General features: G+C 42.3%; 1 protein-coding gene across 2 annotated transcripts in view; it reads right to left on the reverse strand.

Moving 5' to 3' along the window:
• Positions 1-255: 255 nt before the first annotated feature.
• Grid1 (glutamate ionotropic receptor delta type subunit 1) overlaps positions 256-25,616 on the reverse strand; it is a 735,469-nt gene continuing 710,108 nt past the window's right edge. Inside the window, exons 15-17 of one of the 2 annotated variants that reach the window (XM_055607999.1) lie at positions 13,396-13,636; positions 13,042-13,132; positions 3,098-3,162 (exon numbers count right to left, since the gene is read on the reverse strand). In XM_055607999.1, coding sequence (XP_055463974.1) covers positions 13,043-13,132; positions 13,396-13,636 — 331 coding nt within the window. In that variant the 3' untranslated portion in view covers positions 3,098-3,162; position 13,042. Of the gene's footprint in view, positions 3,163-13,041; positions 13,133-13,395; positions 13,637-25,616 lie in introns of both variants that reach the window. The other variant, XM_055607998.1, reaches the window with a different exon arrangement.

Genomic DNA, 25,616 nt, shown 5'->3' on the forward strand with positions numbered 1-25,616 from the left:
ACGAATTCTCCGCAAGAGCTTTCCAAAAACCCAGTCTTTGTAAAAGAACTTGATCAACTAACCAAAGCCTGGAATTGCTGCAGTCTGCCCTCTGTTGCCTGTTAGTTGGTATCAGTGGACCCTGGATATACACAGGATAGAGAGGGTGGCTGAGACCCACCTGCGGGTGCATGCCAACAGGCAGAATTCAATACCTGGCTGCAGCACACCCAGAAATGGAGTGTGCCTCATCCCAGAGAATCAGAGCAGGAGGAGCAGACAAGTTTTATTATTAAACAACTTTAATCCAAATGCTGATTATTATTTGCAGTGTCTGAAGGCACAAAATATACCTAAAATGTATGGACGAGTCTAAACAGAGTTATAAATCCACAGAGCAAAGCATGAAAAAGATACATTCTGAGCTGACACAGAATTGGGAAGAATCCGGGTTTTGTTGTTGTCTCCCCCTAGAGAACTTGCTCGAATATCAATCCTTTCCCCTCATGCCAGTGTTATGAAAATTTTCAAAAATGACATAAATAGGGTTAATAAATGCTATGAGGTGTTAAGAATGTCCAGAGCATTATTATACTTTTCCTCTAAGTCTCTCTCTCTCTCTTACTCTCTCTCTCTCTCTCTTTCTCTGTATGTCTCTTAATTCTAAGTAAAGACATTCATACCCATGGTATACCAAAGAAACCAGGTCATCTTTGGGATACAGACAGGTGTAAGATAAGGCAGTGAGACCACAGTTTGATTTTTAAAATGGAGATTATATATATGAAAAATTAACCCTCTAATATGTTTCCCAAGGTGTAGATGAAATGAAAGCAAAGTCTATACACCCTTAGGGTGGTGGGAGCCAACACAGGCTTTGCCATGTCACCTGTCTCCAAGCTCTACACACTGACTGGAGAAATTTTGACATGTTCAATAACACTAGCCTCATGGACTTCCTAGTAGCCAAAGATAAATAGCTTAACTATAAACATTCTCTTCACATGGTGCTCTATTAGCTAACGGTGTGATACAGCCATTCCTTTCTGCTCACTAGCATCATTATGGATTCGGGAAAGTACACTCATCCTGGGCCAGTTATAATCCTCATAAATAATTCTCTTAACCAACTCTACAAGAGTATAGCTAGAAAAAACAACTGATAGGACCTTGTATTTCTCCATACTCGCAGACCTTAATTTGTGATGAGGGTTGAGCCCCATACCCTTAGAGTTCGACTGAGTTATGTTCTACATCCCAGCAGTGTAGATCAGACACCCCGGTCTAAAAGGGGAGAAAGAAACTTTAAGTGACACAGCTCAGGTTCCTCTTGATGGGTCATCTCCAGCTCTACAGTTTAGTTAACCCCACAAAGGGTAATATAAGACCCTTAGGTTAGCCTCATTTTGTGAAACAGGACTGCTCAGCAAATTCACCATCTCAGAGGATGTAAGATGCTCCCAGCCTGAAGGATCCCTGCTGTGAGCTGGTTCATTGTTTGAGGACTCCTGGTGTAGAAAAGGCAGTAAGTCTGAAGAAAGGGCTAGTGCTGAAATCTGGTCCTGTTTATCTGGCTTCATAAAGAGCTAAAGACATGTCTTAAAGGACTCCAGATAGCTTCATTAGGGCACAGGAGTCTTCTGTTTCAACCAGTACACAGCTATGCTTCTCTAAAGGGTCAAGCATCTTCCCTATGTGGTTCCTCTTGTTTATCCCCAATCTTCCCATCATCTGGAGACATTTCCACCAATTCCTTTCAGCCTGTGACCATGATGCTTCTGCTCCCTGTGTCTGTAACCACACCTTTCTCTCACTCAGGGCTGTTGGACTCTAATTCAAGTGAAGTCTTTACCTGTTTTCTCCTCCACCAATTCTACAATCTACATCACAGATTAAACCTCTCACCAAAGATGTCCAACTCGGGCCAGTCACAGTTCTACTTAAATGGGTTCTACCCTTCTCTCCTACAGTCTGTCAAAGATTGATTCTTTTAAGTAGAAAAAGAGTTTAAAAAAAATAGACCAACAATATGCTGTTCAAACACATTGGTATCAAAGCCCAGAGACTCTGACCTCAATATGGGCATCTTTTCTGAGGCCCTGGGGACAGTTGCATGCTACACACTGTGACACACAGGGATGTCACCATCTCGAGCCTGATTGTTCAGGACTTTGTCTAGGGCAGGTCACTCTACAGCTTAGAGAACAGATGGGTCCACCCAACATGGGCGCCCAACTCAAACATGTTCAGAATCCACTCAAGGACACTGACAGATAAATGAGGGGCTTGTTAGAAAAGAACAAGAGGGAAAAGTGGTGGGTACAACAGCAAGCAGCATTCGGGCTCCTCCATCTCTTCCTTCTCCCCAGCAGCCAGGAGCTTCTTCTCGGATTGTTCTTCCTGCCCTCAGAAAGGCCCAGGAACGGGGGCTCCTTTGGCACTTCAGAATGATCACAAGTAATTTGCCTTTTTATTCATATAGAACAAAATTTACAAAGTCATTCATACAGTTTTTGTTTTTGTTTTTTTTTACTGACTTCGAAAATTGGGAATATTCAAAATACACTTTTACCCCACTCCATTCTGTCATTATTTACATTTATGTACAAGAAAAATGAAAGAGTCTCTGTGTGTGTGTGTGTGTGTGTGTGTGTGTGTGTGTGTGTGTGTGTGATCTGTGTTGTCATTTTCTTGTATTAAAAAGCTCTGCTGGTCGGGTGGGTGGGCGGGCGGGCAGGAGGGCAGGCGACACAGTCAGATGGAGGTGCCATGAGAGGTGTCCAGAGCCTCTGGAAGGATGCCTCCAGGCACCGGCTGGAAGGACACAGGGATGGGGGTCTTCACAGGGCTCTGTCGGAATAGTCCCCCATTGGGCGACCTATGTTTGCACTGAATAGAGGGCATGGTAGCTGAGCTGCTCAGTGGCAGTGGCAGGTTGCTGCTGGGCCCTGATGACAATGTCCGGCTGGTGCCATGGCTGCTCTGCTCAGGCAGAAAGGTGCTGACCGAGAGCTGGGTGTTCTGGTACTCCCGCGTGGGCTCCAAGGCTTGGCTCGGAGCCAGGCCCCCCATCTCCAGGGCAGAAAGCTCAATGGACGCTGGGGAAATTTGCTTGTGAGCAATATCTTCATCCATGAGGCTGTTTATGCGCCGGTGCACCTGTTCCAGATTCACTTCTTTGTCCTGGAGAGAGAATACAGGAGGTCAAAGGCCGTCCTCGGAGTGTGATGAAGTCAGCTTGCTGAAAAATCTGGATACCTGGTGATACCAGGCCTATTCAGCCTTCTAGACAGAGTATCCCTCATTGCTCCCACCTTCCTTCGCTCAACCAGAGGGTCAACTCTTGGCTATCAGGGAAATCCATGCATTTGAACTAATCTGTATACAGCAATGACCCACACAGTAAGCATGAGAGGCCTCTTTTCTCCCCACTACACTCAGCTTAGAATCTCTGACATGCCCAGGGAGCTAACACTATGACAAGATGCTTTGAAGAGCTGGCAAAAACAGGAGTGCCAGGAAAATAGAGGAAACAGTCTTAATCCTCTAATGTGCTCCATGCATTTGCAGTTTCAATTCACATCCCTCCAAGGCTCCATACTGTCACCTCTGCCATATGCAAAGAGGGTCAGGTTCAGTAATGCCATTGCCTCATGAGCCAAAACCCCATAAATGTTAGAGGCTCTTAGAACCTCTAGTTTCTGTGTGGAAAAGCAACCCTGCCCTACCTGGCAACCTACTTTTTTCTATGTGAATATTTCATCCAAGAGGGGAAACATGTCCCCATCTGGCTAATGAAACATGGATGTCTAAGTGGGTAGAGGAGCAGTGACAGTGAGGTTTCAAGAGGGCATACAGATTCCTAGATATCCAGTCCTCACCCTTGACCCTGTCTCATCACAGTGGAGGACATAACTTAAGACCTTTGGCTTATTATCTGCTAAAGAATATTAAAGACGAATATAACCACTCCTGTAATTCTTCTCAAATAGAGTGATGTTACATCTTCAATGTTAGAATGAATCAAAGTGGTCATTATCCTGAGAGCTCAAGGAAGATGTCACCTGCATCCCTAGTCCTACCCCCACAGCCTAGGGGAGCAGACAAGTGTCCAGGAAAAAAAAAGGTATATCAGCTCCCAAATGAAGGTAGGAGCTACAGCACTATTTTTGGCTCTGTGAGTGCCAATATTCAGGCAAGATGGTGGCTACAGCTGGCCCTTTTTGATTTCAGATTTCAAGAAAAAAATATCGTGTCAAAGCTCATTTCTAAAATACAATTTGGCCAGTGGTCTACTGCTCATAGCATATGTCAGAGAGAGGAATAGAATCTCTGTTTATGGTATGGGTATTTTAGAAATACCAAGAGATGTAGAGGCCTTAAAAAGCTTCCAAGCTGGAGAAGAAACGGCCATGCAATGCAGACGTTCTCCCAACTGATTGATTGCTTTGTGCTCCTATGGGATGAAGGACAGGGCCTCCCCATTAGGAGACCATGTGGAATCAAGAGCATAATCCCTCCTCTTTTTCCATGACACCAACCACAAAGCCAATCATAGGAAAACCCAAGTCAGCATATCTCAAGGGGGATAAGAACTAAAGCACCCCATAATTCATTCATTGTCTCAACATTCCCTGCCATACAGAAAAGTAGATTACTGCTGTCTAAATGTCCATGAGTTCATAGCTGGCATCCTGTGCTAAGCTTCTGGTAAGACACGTCCTGCGGTTTCCAGAACATTTCCAAAGTCAAGGAAACTGACAGTTTCCATAAGATAATGAAGATTTCATTTCAGGCAAGGAAGAAACTGAGTAACAGGAAGCACACTGGTCAGAGGGTGAGGGAACACAGTGGAAAACTGACTCAGTGTCATAAATGGAAATGATTTTGGAAGTAACTGAATAGCCATGAAAAACACTCAGGATTCCAGTGATCTGCAGCCTCACAAAGGTACAACTTAGCTCATCAGTGCTGGGAAGCTACTTTTGAGATAGAAATACCTCTGAGTAGAAAGTGCCATAGGAAAAATGAAGGGAAATAGGTAGAGATCTTATTCTGTGTTTTGCCTAGCTTCAGACCATTCATAAAATTCCTATGTCAGCTTCTTCAAAAATATGAAAGCTGTAAGTGCTCCTCAGCTTACGATGCTGAAAGTTAACAGTCTCACCATAAACTGAAAATATTGAGTCAACAATGCATTGCCTTAACTACTAGGCATCCTCACTTAACAACATGGTCTTTAGAGTATTGGTACTTTCTGCTGACGATCTGTAGCTGGCTGGGAATGTGCCTCTGTTGGTTCTTGGTATTGTCAGAAAATAGGAATATATAGTACTTGCCAGGAAAAGATTACAAATTTGAAGTATAGTTTCTGCTGATTGCATCTTGCTTTTGCACCAATGGTATAATATAATATACCATATAAATATAAAATATAATAGCTGAACCATAGTAAATTAAGGGTAATCTATTTATAGCAGAACAAATTCAACCTATTTGTTAAATTATTTTGTTCTATAATTGAGTTAGCTCTGTGGAAATTTCACCTCAATGTGTGCTTTACCTGTTTTTCTGTTCTTTTTTTATTATTTTCTTTAAATGAAGAAAACCTTTTCCTTTCTTCATATAAAAATTTTAAACTAGTATTTTATACATAATATTTATGACTCTAGTGTCTTGAACTCCCTCAGTATTGATGACTTCTTCAGTAATCCACAGTTCATTTGCTTTGGAGAGTTACTTGCTTTGGGGAAATGGCTATCTTCATTCCATAATAGTATGGCAGTGGCAGGTGTCATTTCCCAGTGAACAGACAGAACCGGCATACAAACAAGCACATCAGAGTAGAGTAGAAATCCTGAATAAAGAGACTCAGATGGGGAATGGTTGAAATTTCATTCAGTGTTTCATTGTCACAGAACAATTCTGTGTTCTGTGGCCATGGTCAGGACCTGGACCTCCAGACAAGCCTTGGTTCTTCTCATTACCAAACTTGTACCTCCAATCTTTTCACAACTGCCATGATCTCCTATGCAGCTTTTGATGTGGGGTTTGCTCCCTTTGTCTGCACTAACCAAAGTCAGTGCCACAACTCAGCTGGTGAATGTCTTCCCAGACATCCCAAAATGTACAAAGGCACAAAGAAAGGGCATAAGGTAGAGACATTGAGATAGATTTTCTGATGCATTTTAGAGCTTGAGGCAACAATATTCTCCTCTCTACAGCCAGCAAAATTTAGAGAAGACTAGATGTCCTCACTATTGTCTTTGGTTTCCATACAAGGAACGTTAATGAGTGATGCTTCTAGGTTTTCATGAAAGAACTGGTTAGTTGCATAATCTTGCCTTTTCTTCCATTCTGTTTTCTCTTTAGTACCGTAAGGTACCCATTTGTAATGGAAGAAAACTAAGTTACACAGTGGACTCGTTTGCAAGAGGTAGGAAGCAAGTTGTCTTGGTTCCAGCTGTGGTGACCCTGGATTCTCACAAGCTGAAGGGAAAGCCCTGACCTTTCATTTAGCTCAGCACTGGCTGGGGCAGACACTCAGGATGTGCTTCCTGTTTTTCAGCCATTGGAGAGAGAGGATAACTTCTGGTACAAGAATGTTCTAGGAAGAGAGGGATTTGAGAGTCTCTGGCAATGAGAAAACAGCACTCCCAACCAAATGCTAGAGAAACAAATAAAGCTCGGTGGGGTGTCCCAACAAAAGTCTTGGGAAGAAAAATGTGAGCAAAGGAGGCCTTAGTCCTATGCCTTCAACATTGACATTCAGAGTACAAAATGGGAAACAGTAGTGCTGGGGGGGGGGTCACAGATAATAACTTAGCCTTTAATGCAGCTGTGAGATCAGCCACCATCCAAGTAAAGACTGACCCAAGGAGTGGGTATTTCTCTTTTTTAAATTTATATTCTGAGAAATTTGTATAATATATTTTGATCATAATCTTTCCCCTTCCCCAACTCCTCCTAGATCTTCCCCCACCTCAGTACCTACCCACCTTCATATTTTATCTAACACACACATACACACACACACACACACACACACACACACACGCACACACACACAAACACACACTACTGCTACAGCCACCTCCAGCCTCCACTACCACCACCACCACGACTAACAACAACTAAAATGTCAAGTCTGATTTGTGTTGGCTGGCTGGCTGCTACTCTATATCTAATGGAAAGATCTTGAATAGTTTCTTAACCTAGTGTATTTCTTCCATGCCTCAAATTAAGGATGGATGAATCAGCTGGAAGGACTGGGAAGCTGTGCAGTGCAAATCAACTCCCAATTGTGTTTATCTATTAGCCTTTAACCTTTCCATGTCAGGATACACAGAAAATGTTCACACCAATTGAACAAATTTTCCAGAGAGAGCTTCCCATGCCAAATGGCTGTCAAGAATCCAACTTCCTCAAATCAGTAGAACCTCTTTCTGTTCAAATTCCATTATTCCAGTAGCACCAAGACCAAGATAAACCCTAAGAGTAGAGGAGTCTGTTAGGCGTCTCCTGCACTGATTGATTATCTCTATAAGAAAATGAGCAGAATGCTCTAAATGCATCCTGACCTCCCCAGAAAATGACTGCAGCCTGTCTCAAAGTCTTAACATCATAAGCTGCCTAAGTTTGCTGCTTAGTTTAAAAGCCAGAACTGAGGGGAAAGAAGCACAAGATCACTGTATTTTGGGTCTTTGAAGATGTGTTCTGCATTATCACCTGAGGCACCAGATTCAACACAGGCAAAACCATGTTCATTTGGGCCTTATATGTCTCTAGCCAAGGAAAGAAGAGGCAGAAGTAATCAGCTTAAGCAAGAAAAGCGGCAGGAGTGATTTGATTAATTATCCTTCTTTCAGACAAAATGATGCATTCTATAATGTTATGCAAATCAAATAATGGGCTTTTTATGTGAACTACATCAGTTTACATCCTCATTATCCCAAGGCTTCAGTGTTCATCCAGGTAATGACAGCTGTGGAAAGAGACCTGGGAACTTAGGGCTGCCTTCATTAATCTGTCTTAGGTAACTGACCTAGTCAAACATCCCTGAATATGACATAAGATTCATTGACTGTGTTTAGCCATGAGTCGGCTGGATTCCAGCTCTGCATTTCCTCACCCATGTTAAGAATGATGGCAGATGCAGAAACAGAGGTTAACAGGGAACCTCTCTCAGGCAGAGATAAAGTTCTGTAATTAAGCTGCTGTTCACCAACGTGGAAATAATACAGTGCATTGGAAAACGGTAATTAACTAAACTATCATCTATGTAACAGCTTGTTGCACATGAGACTCTTTAGAGCTGACTTTGTTTGGAATCCAACAGTTCTCCCTTTAAGGTGGGCAGGAACAAAACTAGGGCTCAGGGACTTCCCACATGACCTAGATGGTTGTTGGAAGCATTCTCCTGTTGCCATTGAGACCCACCAGGTGGTAAATTAGACCCAATGGATGGGATTGATGCCACCAACACAATCCTCTTAGAGGTTGCTAGAAATTGGGTTTGGGTCTGAGAGTTGTGATTAGGTAAAAAACAAACAGGTTAAATTTCAAGACAGTGAAATAAGCTCAGGAGATGTGTCCATTCACCTCCTTCACTATTTTTTTCTGGGCAGAGAAATAAGAGGAAAGAAACAAGCATGTCACACAATAGGTGGGAACAGCAGGACCCAGAGGACTAAAGAGACAAGAAGAGAAGTGACATGCTGAAGGTGACACATGGAGAGCGCAGCGTTGTAACCATTGATGCCCACTTAGATCCAACACCAGGCTTCTTTTCTACCATTCCAGGCTCACCTTCCTCACCATGGAAGGGTCTTACAGACCTTGGAAGAAATGAGGATGGAAGATTTTAATCCTCAGCAGGATATCAGAAACTATTGCAGAGATTTTGCAAATTATACTCTCCAGATCTTCTTAATATGACCCTATGGAAACTGAGTCCAAGCATCTGTACTTCTCAAAAGCTCCAGAGTTAATCATCTCTGATATATGCTGCCATAACTGAAAGCCATTGATCCAGCTCCAATGATTATACAACAGTTTAATATTTAATAACATTTTCTTTATAGGAGCCCAAACTGGTTCATTCATTCAATTAATACATTTGAGCTCCTATGACCAGATGAGCTAATGTTCTTGGTAAACCATTCATCATCTTTGGTTCCTGGCACATAGAAAATGTTCGATACCCAATTATATTCATCACCCCCTATCAAGAGTGCCTATGTTCCAGAGAGTGGGCAAAGTGATGAAAATGCAGAGGTAAGGTAGTACTATTAGCAGGCTTGAAGCAGACACAGGTAAAAAGTTTCTGATAACAAAGGAAATGTGCAGTGGTCACAGGTAGAGATGGCTTTGTCAGGAACCTGGTTCTAAGATACTCAGTGGTGTGTGTTTTCCACATCTTCTCACTGAAAGTTAATTGCTAGAATTATCAATCTGACTTATAGCTGGTCTCAGTTTTCAACAGAAGACAAAAACCCAGGGCTCAGAGATACCTTACTAGAACCTGACCCCCTTATTTTCAAAATCTTCTGGAAAATGTTAGGTAGAAATTTATGATCTTGTACACCTCAAGAAATCTCAGTGTTCTTGCCCTGTGACAAGCCTGCCTTCAGTGTGTAGCAGCTACAAGGAGGCAAATGTAGTACCCACGGTCCAGCTTTGTTCTTTGTCATTTCTGAGTTGCACTCGTCTAATATAAGAAAGCCTTTCTTACATGTTGTTAACAAGATTAAGAAGACAACATGTAATTTGTATAGCAGAGAGGTAGAGATGAAGCAGGGTAAGAAGCTGAAGAGAAGACTCCTGGTATCCAGTCACACAGATGCTGGTCCACAGGTCAAAACAAAGGAGCTGCAGCTAGACTGCCACTGACTGTCCAGCTACCATGGCTCCATCAGTTCCTGTCTGCCATGGAAACATGGTGCAAGCCAAGCAAGGCAGGGAGAAACCAGAATTCCAACTTCCAGCCCAGTGATGGATGATCTATCCCTCAATCCTCATGTCAGCTCCCATTTGTGCAGTTCTCATCTTTATTTCATGAATATTTCATTCTCAGAGCAATGATTCTGCATCCCCCATAAATCTAGCAGGTAGCTCTTTACTGCATCCCTGAGAGCTTGGTGCACTCACCTGCACTGGGTAACTACATAATTGCCTGATTCCTCAGAAAAAATATGAGCTCAAATGCACATGAATATTAAGAGGTTGAATGCACATTACTACTCTTCCCCCAAAAGGTGTCTAAACTCTGAAGACATCGCAGCACAACTCATTAAACACAGCTTGGGCTCCACCCAAAGACAGGTTTTCAGCTCTTAAGAAATATAGCCAGCATCCCAAAACGAAACATTCCAAGAGTTTCCAGACAGCCTCACCTAATTGTAATGCTGCTCCATAAAACATGGGCTAGCAGCAATGTGAAGGGGATCTAAATTAAATACTTTTACCACAGTTTTAAGGATATAATTCTAAAATATTATCATTTGGGGCCCATCCTCTGTTCCAAGATGATGGGGCTCAAACCCCTCACCCTAGCATTGAGATATTGGAAGTAGAACCATCCTCCTTCCTCGGATTCCTCTGCTGGTTTATCCCTCATGCTCTTACTTCCTGTTAACACATTGTGTCCAAAATACAACTTTCCATCTCATCTCCAGCTCAACGATTTCTATCAGTTTCTCAGCTCTCAACACTAACATCCTCCAGCCACAATAGTCTTCACTACCCACTACCCACGCTAACACCAGTGGCCCTACTTTGTGCTAGCTAGGATGCGAACCCTCTGTATTCTAGAGGTTCTCACTGCTTATGTCAGGACAGCCCAGTTTATAGGATGGAGATGAGTGAGCTGTGCTGAAGCTGCCCAAGAGGTGAGAAGTACCCTTGAAGGGAGAAGAAAGGTCCATATAGATAAGATTGTTAAAGGAGGCAATGAGGGAACTGGGATAAACCTCATCTCAAAGCTGGAGACCCATAAGAACAGGTGGTTCCCACGAGGCCCATTTAAATAGCAATAGGAGGGAAGGTGGACAGCAGCTACTGTGCTTCCTCTTGTATCTGTCATTCTCATTTCTGTCTCCTTGCCTGCAAGGAGGACCATGTTGTGGAAGTGCAAACTGTTTAGAAGTGTATTTATTCTCTTATATCAGAGACTAGATTTATGTAGAAAAGAGAAAACAAGAAAAGGTGCTGGAAAGAATAAAATAATTTGTGCTTCCATAAGCTGGTCATCTCTTGGTCTTCTGTATTCTCTTTTTGCTTGCACTTTCTTATTTATGTCTCTGTCTCTTTCTGTTTCTCTGTCTATGATCTGTGTGTCTCTCTGTCTCTCTTTGTATCTCTGTCTCTCTCTCTGTGTCATATCAGATGTCCTGCTCACATCAGCCAGAAGAGACATTTCCATGTCTTTGCCAGGTACACCCACCTAAAAACAAAACCATTCTTTGCTAACCTGACCTACAAGACATTTGTATAGAGAAAAGCAAGAGGCTAACTAAGGAGAAAGCTAAGACCTCAAAGAAATAGACAACACTGGTAGGGATACAACCTGGGTCAACCAATGATTCTTCTGTCTGGCCTATCTTCCCTGTTCCTACTGAGAGGAACTCTAGGACCAATTTGCCTGCCTGAAGATGCTCTTGGGTACCAAGACCTTGGGTAGTAACAGCAAGAATGGTGCCCTGGATTTGGTATGGAAAGAACTGACAAAATTACACAGTTGCAGAGGACATTGTAGGGCTTTTCTTTAATTGCTCATTTGTAAGTCATGATCCCTCCAGGAAATTTTTTAAGGTAACCATTTGCCAACTTAACAAAATACAGCTTTGGATACAGCCACTAACTGTGTTCCCTTCAGTGAGTTTTCCTTAATTGTCCTCCTTCTTTCCCTGCTGTGGTTCAGGGATGACAGGAATGTAATGGAGGTAGTAGCAAAGCCAGACTTCCTTCCTTCCTTCCTTCCTTCCTTCCTTCCTTCCTTCCTTCCTTCCTTCCTTTTTTCTTTCCTTCTTTCGCCACTCCCTCCATCCCTTCCTTCCTCCTTTACTCCATGAAGATTGAGGAAGGCAGGAGAGGAAGACAGATGTCATCAGGACACTTTAGTGCTGACTTAGCAGAGCCTGCACAATCCAGGAAGAAAACACCTAGCTCACTGTTTGAAATGAGTGCTGAGTCAGAGGGCCAGGGGACAGTAATTGTGTTCCTTGTCAGGAACTCCCTTGCACACTGATAGATGAGGGAACATCCAGCCAATCATGGCAGACCTCAGAAACAGATGCCAGGATGAGACAGCTTTGCTGTTCAGAGGTACCAGTTCCCAGCCACAACAGGCAGAGTGAAATGATCCAGCTCTGCCCTCCTCCTGCCTGCATGTATTTCCAGCTCCAGTTTACTTTGCTTTTCTCCTTGAACTCCCACCTCTGAAGCTAATTAATGAACTTGTGTATCACCTGAAATGAAACTGGGACCATCGGGCAAAATTCTTATCAGGAATGCTTTTGGACAGAATGCCAGCTGCTTTACAACCTCCTGTTCAAGATTTATCTCCAGAGGACTCTGCAGAATCTCCCCGCTGACATCTGATTCTTGATGAAGCCAGAGTGTGTATAGCAGCCAGTGACTGTAAATGGATGGAGTGGCCTGGCTTACCCTATAGATGCCTATGTACATGTTTCTATTGGCAGAGCAGTATCACAAAGTGACACTTTCGATACCCTCTTTTTAGGGAAACTGCCTTTAAGGAGTTCCTTTCGAAAAACAAGCCAGAAAATGACCTAGAAGAACAAATACCCAATGGGATGGACATATAAAGGGACAGAATCAGCAGTCGTTGGTATACAAAGTGAGAGAAGTACCCAGAACCTAGAGTCTGGACAGGGCTCCAGTGTCTCCCAAGGTGCAAGGCTAGGCCTTGTAAAAATGAGGGAGAGAGGAAAGAAAAGGTGACAGGGGGATCAGGGACCCCTTATTTATGGGCTCACTAGGCCTATGGCTCTGTATGAGACACCAAAGAGAACCAAGAAGGAATGCGGGCTCCTCTCTTACCCTACAGGTGGTCTCTCCAGGTCAGGGTGGAAGCACATGAGTGGGGCAGGGTGGGGAAGGGTTCTCTGGCGCTGCCCACGCTGTACCTGCTCTATAGATAAATACAGGACTTTAGTGGCCATGGATGGTCCCTTGGCACTTTGTTCAAACATGAAAACATCCCCTACATTTTCTTTCTTGCTTTAAAAACAAAATGAAATATGACATATTCCCCCAGTATACAATGCTGCTGTGTCCAGACAAGGTGAATCAGATAAGTACTATCTGCAAAAAAAAAAAAAAACCACCCACCAAATAAATGGCCCAGGGAGACACCCTGCCTGCATATTATAGCAAAACTATGAGGATACTAACCTCTTTGGGGGTCTCCTGGTGGCACCGGTTGCTGTTCCACCATAACTCTAGAGCAGCCACAAGGCAGGCGAGAAGAAGGCCAATGGCCAAAATGCAAAAGACCCCAGCAAAGCTGTGCAGCTTAAGGGATTTGCCATCAGTCTGGGCACTGGAATGACTGGTGAGGTCACAGCGGCCTGTGTGTGGCCACCACTTCTGCTTGAGCACATCCAGGTCCCCTGTGTCTTGCAGCTCCAGGATCCTGCAAGACACAACACAGGTGAGCCATAGCCATTGACCCTTACCAGCTTAGCCATCAGGTCCTGTCACTGACCTGCCATGCTTACCTGTGAGCCATCATAGTAATTCTCAGACTTGGGATCTTCCACAGTTCTTCCTGCCTGTACCCAGAGTGCTTTTCTCAGAGCATATAATGATAAGTTTTTCCTCTCTCTCCAGAACCTGGGTTCAGTGATAAAGGCCCCTCACATGAGATGCAGAGAAAATACTCAGGAATAAACTTGGGGCACACAGAAATAAACTAGGCAACCCCCCAGAATACAGATTCAGTTTGCTCACAGTCATAAGATGCTGTCAGCCAAATTTTAACACCTGTAAGTTGAGCATCCTTAATCCAAGGATCTCGAATCCCAAACTCTTCAAAATCTGAAACTTTTTGAGTTTCTGAATAACACCACAAATGGAAAATCCCACATTTAATCTCTTATGTGTCAATAAATGTAAACTTTGTTTCCTGCACAACTTATTTAAAACATCACATAGGATTACCTATGACTATATGTATATGATGCATATAAAACATAAAAGAATTTCATGTTTAAACTTAAGCCCCATCCCTAATATATCCCAATACATATATGTAAATATTTCAAATTGTAAAAAATCCAAAATCTTAAACATTCTTTTCCCATCCATTTTAGAAAAGGGCAATTCTAGGAAAATCCAAGGTGGCGGCATCAGGAGGACACTGTGTCTGAGGAGCAGGACAGCAATATTGGTACAGCGATCAAGAAACTGAACTCTGGGCCCTAAAACAAGAGCGAACATGTTTTCCAGGTGAGAGGAAGCTCCACGGTGTGGGAATGAGTCAGGTCCACTCTCAGGTCACCCAGCCAGAACCCAGAGGACAATCCTGGGTCCCACAGTTACTCGGTGGACAGACCAGAGCTACACACCTGCGTGTCCTGATCACCTTCCCAAGCTGAACTGTGGCCACCAAAACACCAGAGACTGGTGAAAAACCCCACAGGGGAGGAAGCAAGTGGAACTGACCTCAGGTAACCCAGTCTATTCATGGAAAAGGTCCCGCAGACCAGCGGACACACAACAGCCAGCCCTGAGTGGGGCTCCAGCCATTAGCCCAGAGTCCTGCTGTGTGCCCAACTCTCCATCACAGACAGAACTGTGAGCTCTAGGGCAACAGAGACCGGGTTTCCTTGTCAGGAGACAACCTCACAGGGAGGGAAATATCAGGTCCTACCTTAGAGCACTCAGCCAACCCTCCCCCACACACCACCACCACCACCACACACGGGAAACTTCTCAGGAAAAGTTCTCAGGTTCCTGCCCAGTCACCAACTTGGAGCCACCACCCGCCAGCACTTGCAGGCTCTAAGCGCCACCCCAAACACCACCAACTGGGTCTTCCTGTTGGGAGAAAAGCCCACAGTGGGGGAACATCTGACCCTACCTCAGGAACCCTAGCTCCGGAAAAGTTTCTGGTTATCCTCAGGCTCCAGACTCTAGCCTCCTGCTGCATACATGAGAGGGGTCCTCACCTGCTACTAATTACCACTTGGATGCTGGGGCACAGAGCTCCAACCTCAGAACTACAGAAGCCTGGGATCCCTGAGATCAACCCCCAGATACTGCTCCAAGGGGCAACCAGTTATCCCTAATTAAACTGACCAAACCACGGGGCACCAAGGTTATAGCAGCAGCTCACTAAATTTACAGCAAGAAACCCAGAAACAGGGCAGCTGTCCCCAGGACTTCTCCAGTTAAGAGGAGAACCCTCTTGAATAACAAAGACCACAGTTACCACTCAGATCTGTACCCGTGATGTGAGCTGTGGCAATTCCTGAAAAACAATAAACAGTCAGTCACCATACCCAAAAAGCTGAGGAGGCCTCATTCAGGAAAAATCATCTTCCTGCCAAGGGGATTCTCCCCACCACAGGATTCCAGGAACCACCAGAAACTAACACCTAACACATAAGATAGCCCAGTGGGTAGAGGCCAGCGTAAAAGTTCAACCAACAAAAGACAGAGCGATATGGCAACTCCAGAACCCAGTTATCCAGGGGAAAGCAGCCCTGGACACCTCAGTAATTCAAGAAGATGACCTTACATCTATGTTTATGAAGAGGATAATAGAGGAAACAAATAAAATATGTAAAGAATTAGAGGAAGATAAAGTCAAACAGATCATGGCCATCTGTAAACAAATGGAGGAAAATAAAGACAAACAGATTATGGCCATCCATAAAGAAATACAGAAAGTGGCAGCCAAACAATTTGTGGCCTTTAGAGAGGAAATACTTAAATCACTAAAAAAAATAAAAGAAATAGAGGATTGTTCAAACAAACAGATGAAGAAATTTAAAAAAAAAAAACAGGAAAATACAGTCAGACAGGTAAAGGAAATCAACAAAACAGTTCAAGATCTGAAGATAGAATTGGAAAAATAAAAGAAAACACAAATAGAGGAAATTGTAGAGAGAAAGAACTTAGGGAAGAAAACAAGAACTACAGAGGTAAGCATAACCAACAGACTACAGGAGATGGAATAAAGAATCTCAGGTGTAGAAGATACAATGGAAGAAATCGATGTATCCATCAAAGAAAATGTGAAATCTAAAAAATTCCTGACACAGACCATCCAAGAAATCCAAGAAAATATGAAAAGACAAAACCTAAGACTAATAGGAATAGGGAAAAAGAAGATTCCCTTCTCCAAGGCCCAGAAAATATTTTCAACAAAATCATAGAAGAACATTTCCCCAACTTAAAGGAGAGGCCTATAAGAATACAAGAGTCCTACAGAACACCCAATAAATTAGACCAGAAAAGAAAATCCTCTCACCACATAATGATCAAAACAGTAAGTATACAGACCAAAGAAAAAACACTAAAAGCTGAAAGGGAAAAAGGCCAAGTAACATATAATGGTAAACCCATCAGAATCACACCTGACTTTTCAACAGAGACTATGAAAGCCGGAAGGGCCTGGACAGATATCATGCAGACCCTAAGAGAACACAGATGTCAGCCCAGGCTACTATACTCAGCAAAACTCTCAGTCCTCATAGACATAGAAAACAAGATATTCAATGACAAAACAAATTTCAACAATACCTACACACAAATGCAGCATTACAGAAGATACTAGAAGGAAAATGGAACCCAAGAAAACTACTTTCAAGAAAACACGGGAAATAATTAACCTCACTACAGCTAAACAAAAAGTAGCCAAGCACACAAACTTAGTGCCACAGCCAACATCAAAATCAAAGGATCTAACAGCCACTGGTTATTAATCTCTCTCAACATCAATGGACTCAATTCTCCAATAAAAAGACACAGAGTAACAGAATGGATGCTTAAACAAGACCCAACAATCTGTTACATACAAGAAATACACTTAAGTCACAGAGATAGACATTACTTGAGGGCAAAGGGCTGGAAGATGGTTTTCCAAGCAAATGGACCCAAGAAGCAAGCAGGGGTAGCCATTCTAATATCTGATAAAATAGACTTTCAACCAAAATTAATCAAAAGAGATGGGTAAGGACATTTCATAATCATCAAGGGAAAATTCCGCCAGGAAGACATCAAAATCCTGAACATCTACAGGCCAAATACATAGGCATCCACATTTGTAAAAGAAACATTAATAAAACTTAAACCACACATAGATCCCCACATATTAAAAGTGGGAGACTTCAACACTCCACTCTCAACAAACGACAGGTCAGCAAAACGAAAATTAAACAAAGAAACAATATCTCTAAACAAAGAAACAGAGGTCATGAATCAAATGGACTTAACAGACATCTATAGAACCTTTCACCCAAACACAAAATAATTTAACTTCTTCTCAGCACCTCATGGAATCTTCTCCAAAATAGACCATATAGTTGGTTACAAAGCAAGCCTCAACAGATACAAGAAAATTGAAATAATCCCTTGTGTCCTATCTGATCACCATGGACTAAAGATGGACCTCAACAACAGAAATACTAAAAAGCATACACACACATGGAAACTGAGCAACTCACTACTAAATGACAGATGGGTCAGAGAAGAAATAAAGAAAGAAATAAGTCTTCCTAGAATTCAATGAAAATGAAGACATAACATACTCAAATTTATGGGACACAAGGAAAGCAGTCCGAAGAGGAAAGTTAATATCTCTAAGTGCTTTCAAAAAGAAATATTTAACATCTCATTCAAGCAACTTAATGGCTGACCTAAAAGCCATAGGGGAAAAAAAAAAGAAGAAGCAAACACACCAAACAGGAGTACACAGCTGGAAATAATCAAACTCAGTGCTGAAATCAATCAATTAGAAACAAATAAAACAATTCAAAGATCAATGAAACCAAGAGCTGGTTCTTTGAGAAAATCAACAAGATAGACAAAACCTTAGCCAAACTAGCTAAAAGGAAGAGAGACACTATCCAAATCAACAACATCAGAATTAAACAGGGGGACATAAATACAGACACTGAAGAAATGCAAACAATCGATAGGAGTTACTTCAAAAGTCTACATGCCACAAAATTTGAAAATCTAAACGAAATGGACAATTTTTTGATGGATTCCACTTACCAAAGCTGAATCAAGACCAGGTAAATCAATTAAATAGTCCTATATCACCTACAGAAATAGAACTGGTCATCAAAACTCTCCCATCCAAAAAAAGCCCAGGGCCTGATGGTTTCAGCGCAGAATTCTACCAGACCTTCAAAGACCTAACTCCAATTCTCTTCAAACTATTGCACAAAATAGAAACAGAAGGAACACTACCAAACTCATTTTATGAAGCCACAGTCACCTTGGTACCTAAACCTCACAAAGACCCAACAAGGAAAGAGAATTTCAGGCCAATCTCCCTTATGAACATTGATGCAAAAATACTCAACAAAATACTTGCAAACTGAATCCAAGAACACATCAAAGATATCATCCACTATGACCAAGTATGCTTCATCCCAAGTATGCAGGGGTGGTTCAATATATGAAAATCCATCAATGTGATCCACCTTATTAACAAACTGAAAGAAAAAAAAGATAATCTCTTTAGATGCTGAAAAAGCAATTGACAATATCCAACATCCATTCATGTTTAAAGTATTGGAGAGATCAGGGATAAAAGGCACATATATAAACATAATAAAGACAATATACAGCAAGCCTATAGCCAACATCAGACTAAACAGAGAGAAACTTAAAGCAATCCTCTGAAATCAGGAACAAGGCAAAGCTGCCCACTCTCTCCATATCTCTTCAACATAGTTCTGGAAGTCCTTGCTAGAGCAATAAGACAGTTGAAGGAGATCAAGAGGATACAAATTGGAAAGGAAGGAGTCAATGTATCACTATTTGCAGATGTTTTGATAGTATACCTGAGTGACCCAAAATTTCTACCAGGAAACTCCTACAGCTGATTAACACCAACAGCAAAGTGGCTGGATACAAAATTAACTCAAAAAAAAAAAAAAAAAAAAAAACAATTCAGTAGCCCTCCTGTATACAAAAGACAAAAGGCTGAGAAAGAAATTAGGAAAACAACACCCTTCACAATAGCCACAAAGTACATAAGGTATCTTGGTGTGTGACCCTAACCAAGCAAGTGAAAGACTTGTATGAAAAAAAATGTCAAGTCTCTGAAGAAAGATTTAGAAGAAGATATCAAAAGATGGAAAGATCTCCCATGCTCATGGCTTGGCAGGATTAACATAGTAAAAATGGCCATCTTACCAAAATCAATCTACAGATTCAATGCAATTCCCATCAAATTACCAGCACAATTCTTTACAGAACTTGAAAGAAAAATTCTCAACTTCATATGGAATAAGAAACCCAGAATTGCTAAAACAATCCTCTACAATAAAAGATCTTCTGGAGGCATTTCCATCCTTGATCTCAAGGTGTATTATAGAGCAACAGTAATAAAAACTACATGGTACTGGCATAGCAACAGAATGGTGGATCAATGGAATAGGATAGAAGACCCAGAAATAAAATCACACACTTAGGGACACCTGATTTTTGACAAAGATGCAAAAAACCATACAATGAAAAAAAAGATAGCATCTTCGACAAATGGTGCTGGTCTAACTGGATGTCTACATGTAGAAAAATGAAAATATATCCATACTCATCACTCTGCACAAAACTAAAATCCAAGTGGATCAAAGAACTCAATATAAAACCAGACACACTAAACCTGTTAGAAGAAAAAGTGGGGAAGAGCCTTGAACTCATTGGCCCAGGAGACAACTTCTTGAACCGAACACCAACAGTGCAGGCTCTAAGAGCAACAATCAATAAATGGGACCTCATGAAACTGAAAAGCTTCTGTAAAGCAAAAGGAAACTATCATCAAGATCAGAAAGAAGGAGAGGAGGACCTCCTCAATCAGTGGACATGGGGAAGGGCATGTATGCAGAAAGGAGGGGGGAGGGTGAGACCGGGAGGGGAGGAGGGAGGGGCTTATGGGGGGATACAAAATGAATAAAGTGTAATTAATAAAAGTTAATTAAAAATACAAAACAAACAAACAAACAAAAACCAACTGCCTAAAGATTGGGAAAGGATCTTCACCAATTGTATATATGACAGAGGGTTAATAGGTATAGCCCATGGCAGTTCAGTGTCCAAGTGGGTTACATAGTAATGGGAAGAGGGACTGCCTCTGACATAATCTGATTGGCCTGCTCTTTGATCACCTCCCCCTGAGGGGGGAGCAGCCTTACCAGGCCACAGTAGAGAACAATGCAGCCACTTTTGAAGAGAACTGATAGACTAAGATCAGAAAGAAGAGGAGAACCTCCCCTATCAGTGGACTTGGGGAGTGGCATGCATGCAGAAAGGGAAGGGAGGGTGGGATCGGCAGGGGAGGAGGGAGGGGCTTATGGGGGGATACAAAATGAATAAAATGTAATTAATAAAAAATTTTAAAAAATATCCAGTATATATAAAGAACTCAAGAAGTTAAACAGCAACAAATCAAATAATCCAATTAAAAAAATGGGGTACAGAGCTAAATAGTGAATTCTCAGTAGAGGAATATGGAATGGCAGAGAAACACTTAAAGAAATGTTCAATGTCCTTAGTCATTAGGGAAATGCAAATCAAAACGACCCTGAGATTTCACCTTACACCCATCAGAATGGCTAAGATAAATAAGTCAAGCAACACATCAACACATGCTGGAGAGGTTGTGAAGAAAGGGGAACCCTCCTCCACTGCTGGTGGGAATGTCAACTGGTACAACCACTTTGGAAATCAATCTGGTGCTTTCTCAGACAATTAGGAAAAGTGCTTCCTCAAGATCCAGCTATACCACTCCTAGGCAACTATCCAAAAGACAATCAAGTATACATCAAGGACATCTGCTCAACCATGTTTGTAGCAGCTTTATTTATAACAGCCAGAAGCTGGAAACAGCCCAGATGCCCCTCAGTTGAGAATGGATACAGAAATTGTGGTACATCTACACAATGGAATATTACTACATTCGATAAAAAACAAGGAAATCATGAATTTTTCAGGTAAATGGTGGGAACTGGAAATGATCATCCTGAGTGAGGTATCCCAGAAGCAGAAAGACACACAGGGTATATACTCATTCATAAGTGGATATTAGACATATAATATAGGTAAACCTACTAAAATCTGTACACCTAAGGAAGCTAATCAGGAAGGAGGACTGTGACTAAAATGCTCAATCCCCATTCAGAAAGGCAAAGAGGATGAACATTGGAGGAGGGACAAAATAGGGAACAGGACAGGAGCCTACCACAGAGGGCCTCTGAAAGGCTCTACCCTGCAGGGTATCTAGGGAGATGCTAAGACTCATTGCCAAACTTTGGGCAGAGTACAGGGAATCTTATAAAAAGAAGTGGGAGATAGTAAACCCTGGAAAGGACAGGAGCTCCACAAGGACAGTGACAGATCCTAAAATTCTGGGCACAGGGGTCTTTTCTGAAACTGATATTTCAGCCAATGACCACTTACGGAGATGACTTAAAACCCCTGCACAGAAGCAGCCTATGGCAGTTCAGTATCCAAGTGAGCTTCATAGTAATGGGGACAGGGACTGTCTCTGACAGGAACTGATTGATCTGCTCTTTGATCACCTCCCCCTGAGGGGGGAGCAGCCTTGCTGGGCCACAGAAGAAGACAATGCAGCCATTCCTGATGAGACCTGGTAGACTAGGATCAGAGGGAAGTGGAGGAGGATCTCCCTTATCAGTGACTGGGAGAACACGGGTGGGGAAGAGTGAGGGTAGGACTGGGAGGGGGAAGAGAGGCAGGTACAGGGGGGGATACAAAGTGAATAAACTGTAATTAATAAAAAAATGGAAATTCCATCTTTCTATATTGTCTGCCTAGTAGAAATACTATCCTTCATTATTACATTTGATTTAAGAAGATTCTGTACTGTGCTAAGAATGATCCTCAATGGTGCTATGCTTTTAGTCTAAAGAAACAAACACTAGCCCTAAAACAATGGAGACCATCAGTGTAAAGACAGAAGCTATGATGAACACAAGGAAGTGAAAGCCGAAATGCCAGGAAGCCACATGTGTCAGGGAGTTTTAAGCTGGAGGCTTAAAGAAGAGTTTGTGGAGGAGGGAGCCAGGAAGTAAAATCTGAAGGACAATGAACCATGAAGCGGATCATGGTAGTCTAGCTGTTTCTGTGTGCAGGGTCCAACTATCTCCTACCAGAGCTTTCTGGATCCTTGATGCTAACCCTCTGGGATTGATTTCAACTGTCTTATTTTACAAAGAAGCAAGTCAAAGCAGAGAGGTGTAATGCCTTCTCATAGCCACTTTGAGGTCGGTCTTCCCTGAAACTGGCCTACCTATGAATATCCTGTCTAGTACGCAGGGCTCATTGTAGTTAAGTAGCTTCAACACAGCAGTGAAGATATCAAATGGTGAGTGAGGAAGAGGGAGGCATGGGATAAACACTGTGAAACAGGAAGACTGGGATGTGAGCTCTCAAATGGTGTGTGAGGGAATAATGGCTGAATAATGGTGGGACATTTCCCCATGGTGGCTTTTACCATTGCGGTGTTTTGGGGATTGCTTCATGTAACCTAGGGCTCTACACAGTGAACCAGCCAGGTTTAGCAGGTAGCCTCCAGATTCAAAATAAGAGAGGCCTTCCATCTGAGGAGTAATTATCTTTGAGTCTGGTTCATGGTGATATATTTAGCTCACAATACCTGCAGCCTTTTGGGCTCCAGGAATGTACAGTCAATGAACAACAAAAGCTTAACTGGATAGTTACGTAGTCTCTGTCCTGGACCTACATCTACAGGTCTGAGACTGGGCCCATGTACTGTACATGGGTATGTATCTGAAGAACAGAAAGGGTGACAGCCTGAGAGTGTCCCTGGACCTGTCTATATCGTGGGCTCAGTATGGAGTAGCCTCTTATTGTTTGGGAAGGACCCAGAGTATGCTTTGAGCTCATGTGTGTGTTACTGGATGAGGGCTAAGGTCCACTAAGCCTCACTGATTGGTGCAGCAACTTCCCATGTTTTCCATGTGCAAGCTTAGTAGATATAAAAACAAAGGCCACTTGTTAGCAAATGTTTGTTCTGTCAACAAATGTGTTAATGTATTTGTTGAATAATGAAAACAAACTTAAGCTGAAAGGGCCATGGTGAGATTATTAAAAATATCCTACAAATGATCAAGACAATGATAATCCCAAAAGGCTTAGAATGTGGCCATGCCTGGAAGGTTACAGTTCCTGAGGTCATTGATTTCCATGTGCATTTATGTGTTTTCTGGCTGTGCTCAGATTGTACCTGAGAACCATAGCTCTCTGGAATTGCATGTTGCATGATGAACTGGGCAGCTACAGAGTCCTCCTAACTATCTTGTGTGTCTTTGGTCAGGCAAAGAAATCTGCACATGTGACTATACACTGACCACTGTTAGGTCTTTGATGGCGTAGATGAGTAGGGTGAGCATAATGCCAATTACAGAAGCTGACATGCAGATATTCAGGCTGTCAGGACTCTGGAGGAGGCTATGATTGAAGGCTCACCATGAAGCAATAAATGCTTTGTGTTTATAGACACAGACTTTTTACTGATAGAGATTACTTCTAATCCAGACTCTGAACCTCTCAATCCTAGTTCTCTCTTCACCAATATCTGAGACTAAATAAAGGTCCCTGTTAGCTTACAGTCTAGTGAGCACACACAGCTTCTGTAAAAGCTAGTTAGCTGTTGCGCAGTCAGCTGGTTCTATTGACCAACTTATTATCAAGTCAGTCTTTGCAGGAGCTACCTTCTATTGAGGGAACTCTGTAGGGATAAATCATTTACAATGCTTGAATCTGCCTAACTGCACGCAGAGCAACACTTAATAGGTCTGTGTTACTTCCTGAAGGTCTGCACATAGAATCTACCTTACTTGCCCAAAGCTGTAATTAGAAAGTGTCAATGCTATTCTTCAGCTCTGGGCCATTAGTGGTCTGAGGAGCTAAGTTTTTTTCTGTGATAACAGGCTGTTATCGAAAGGTCAAGTTCTGACCTAGGAGAAGGGAAGACCATGAACAGATCATTGGATCTGATCACTTAACAGTTTCTGGGTAACATCAGGCAGGCTGCTTACAATTTTGACCTTTTCTCCTTAAAATTATATGCATCTTTCATGGAACATATTTATTTTAGAAAGAATATGTGGCAATTCACAGGAAAACAAAGACTAATAACAAAACAAGAAAGTGTTAATAAAGAAGCAACAAGACAAACAAGGCACAAAATGCCTTCAAGAACGAGGCTAAACTAATGTGTGCTATATAACAAGCTCTACTCCTACTTATGAGGAACCAGAGCGATAATAGCCATTTCCTAAAGCCCGTTTTTCTGTTTTCCAGACAGATATAATTGCAGGTGCTTTCTTTTATTCAATAGTTGCAGAGCCTGCTACACAGTAGGTGCTCAATAAGTGGCTATTAAGTTGCTAAACATTTATTGAATGCCCACTCTGCATGCTGTGGTCTGCAAAACTGTTATAGCACATAACCCCACACCACATATACTTATATCTATATCCTAGCCTCTGCCAAAACAAATAAATAACTTGCCTCCTAAGATGAAGGGAAAGGCAACCACAGACATTCTAGATAAGCTTGGGATCTGCTACTTATACAATGCAGGCCCTTATTCAAATGACATAATATGTTGCCTTCTGAAGCATTCCCCTTCATTTCTCTGAAGCAAAGTCAAGCTAAAGGCATCTCACAACAGGTTTGCAGTAGGCAACAAAACCTCTTCTAGAACTAATAAAGGCAGAAAGTTAGAAATAAAGAATGATGCATTTCCCTAAAAGGCAGATATGTGTCTGTTGGAAGGAGTGATGCTTCCAGCTCATGGGAGGCTACGCCATGGAGACGCACGACAACATTGTGGGAGGTCAACAAAGTCCTCTGAACACATAGCCTTCTGATAAAACTATGAGGGGGGAATTATTTCTTGCAAGAAGGACATGGAATCTGGCCAGCTCACTTTTTACTTTTGGTGATGACCAGCATGGAAGGGATAGGACACAGTGTCCCCAAGAAGGATTTTCATAAGGATTCTAGAGCAACGCAGTAGACAGATCAAGTGCAGAGCTGTCTCACAAATAGGCTTCTCTCTGGAGCCCACACCCCAATGCTGGCTGAGGTCTACTACAGCATCATATGAAGAAATCCAACCCCTTTAGTGTAAAACAAGGCTATTGGTAGGAGAGGGGAACAACACTACTTCTCCTGACTCATCTCTGTCTTCTCCATCCAGATGATTTCACATTTTTCCTTTGACCCAATCTTGTTATTTCCAACCCCACTGCTGCCCTGAATCTATCTGACAATACAGTGAAGAGCCACGTTTCCTAGTAAACATTTGCATTCTTCTTTCTCCAGTACACTGACGCTCATTTCTGCAGACTTACAGAAGAAAACTGAGCAGTGCTAGTTCA

Source organism: Psammomys obesus, unplaced genomic scaffold (genome assembly GCF_907164565.1).
Source record: "Psammomys obesus unplaced genomic scaffold, mPsaObe1.curated_primary_1811, whole genome shotgun sequence".
Taxonomy (NCBI): Eukaryota; Metazoa; Chordata; class Mammalia; order Rodentia; family Muridae; genus Psammomys; species Psammomys obesus.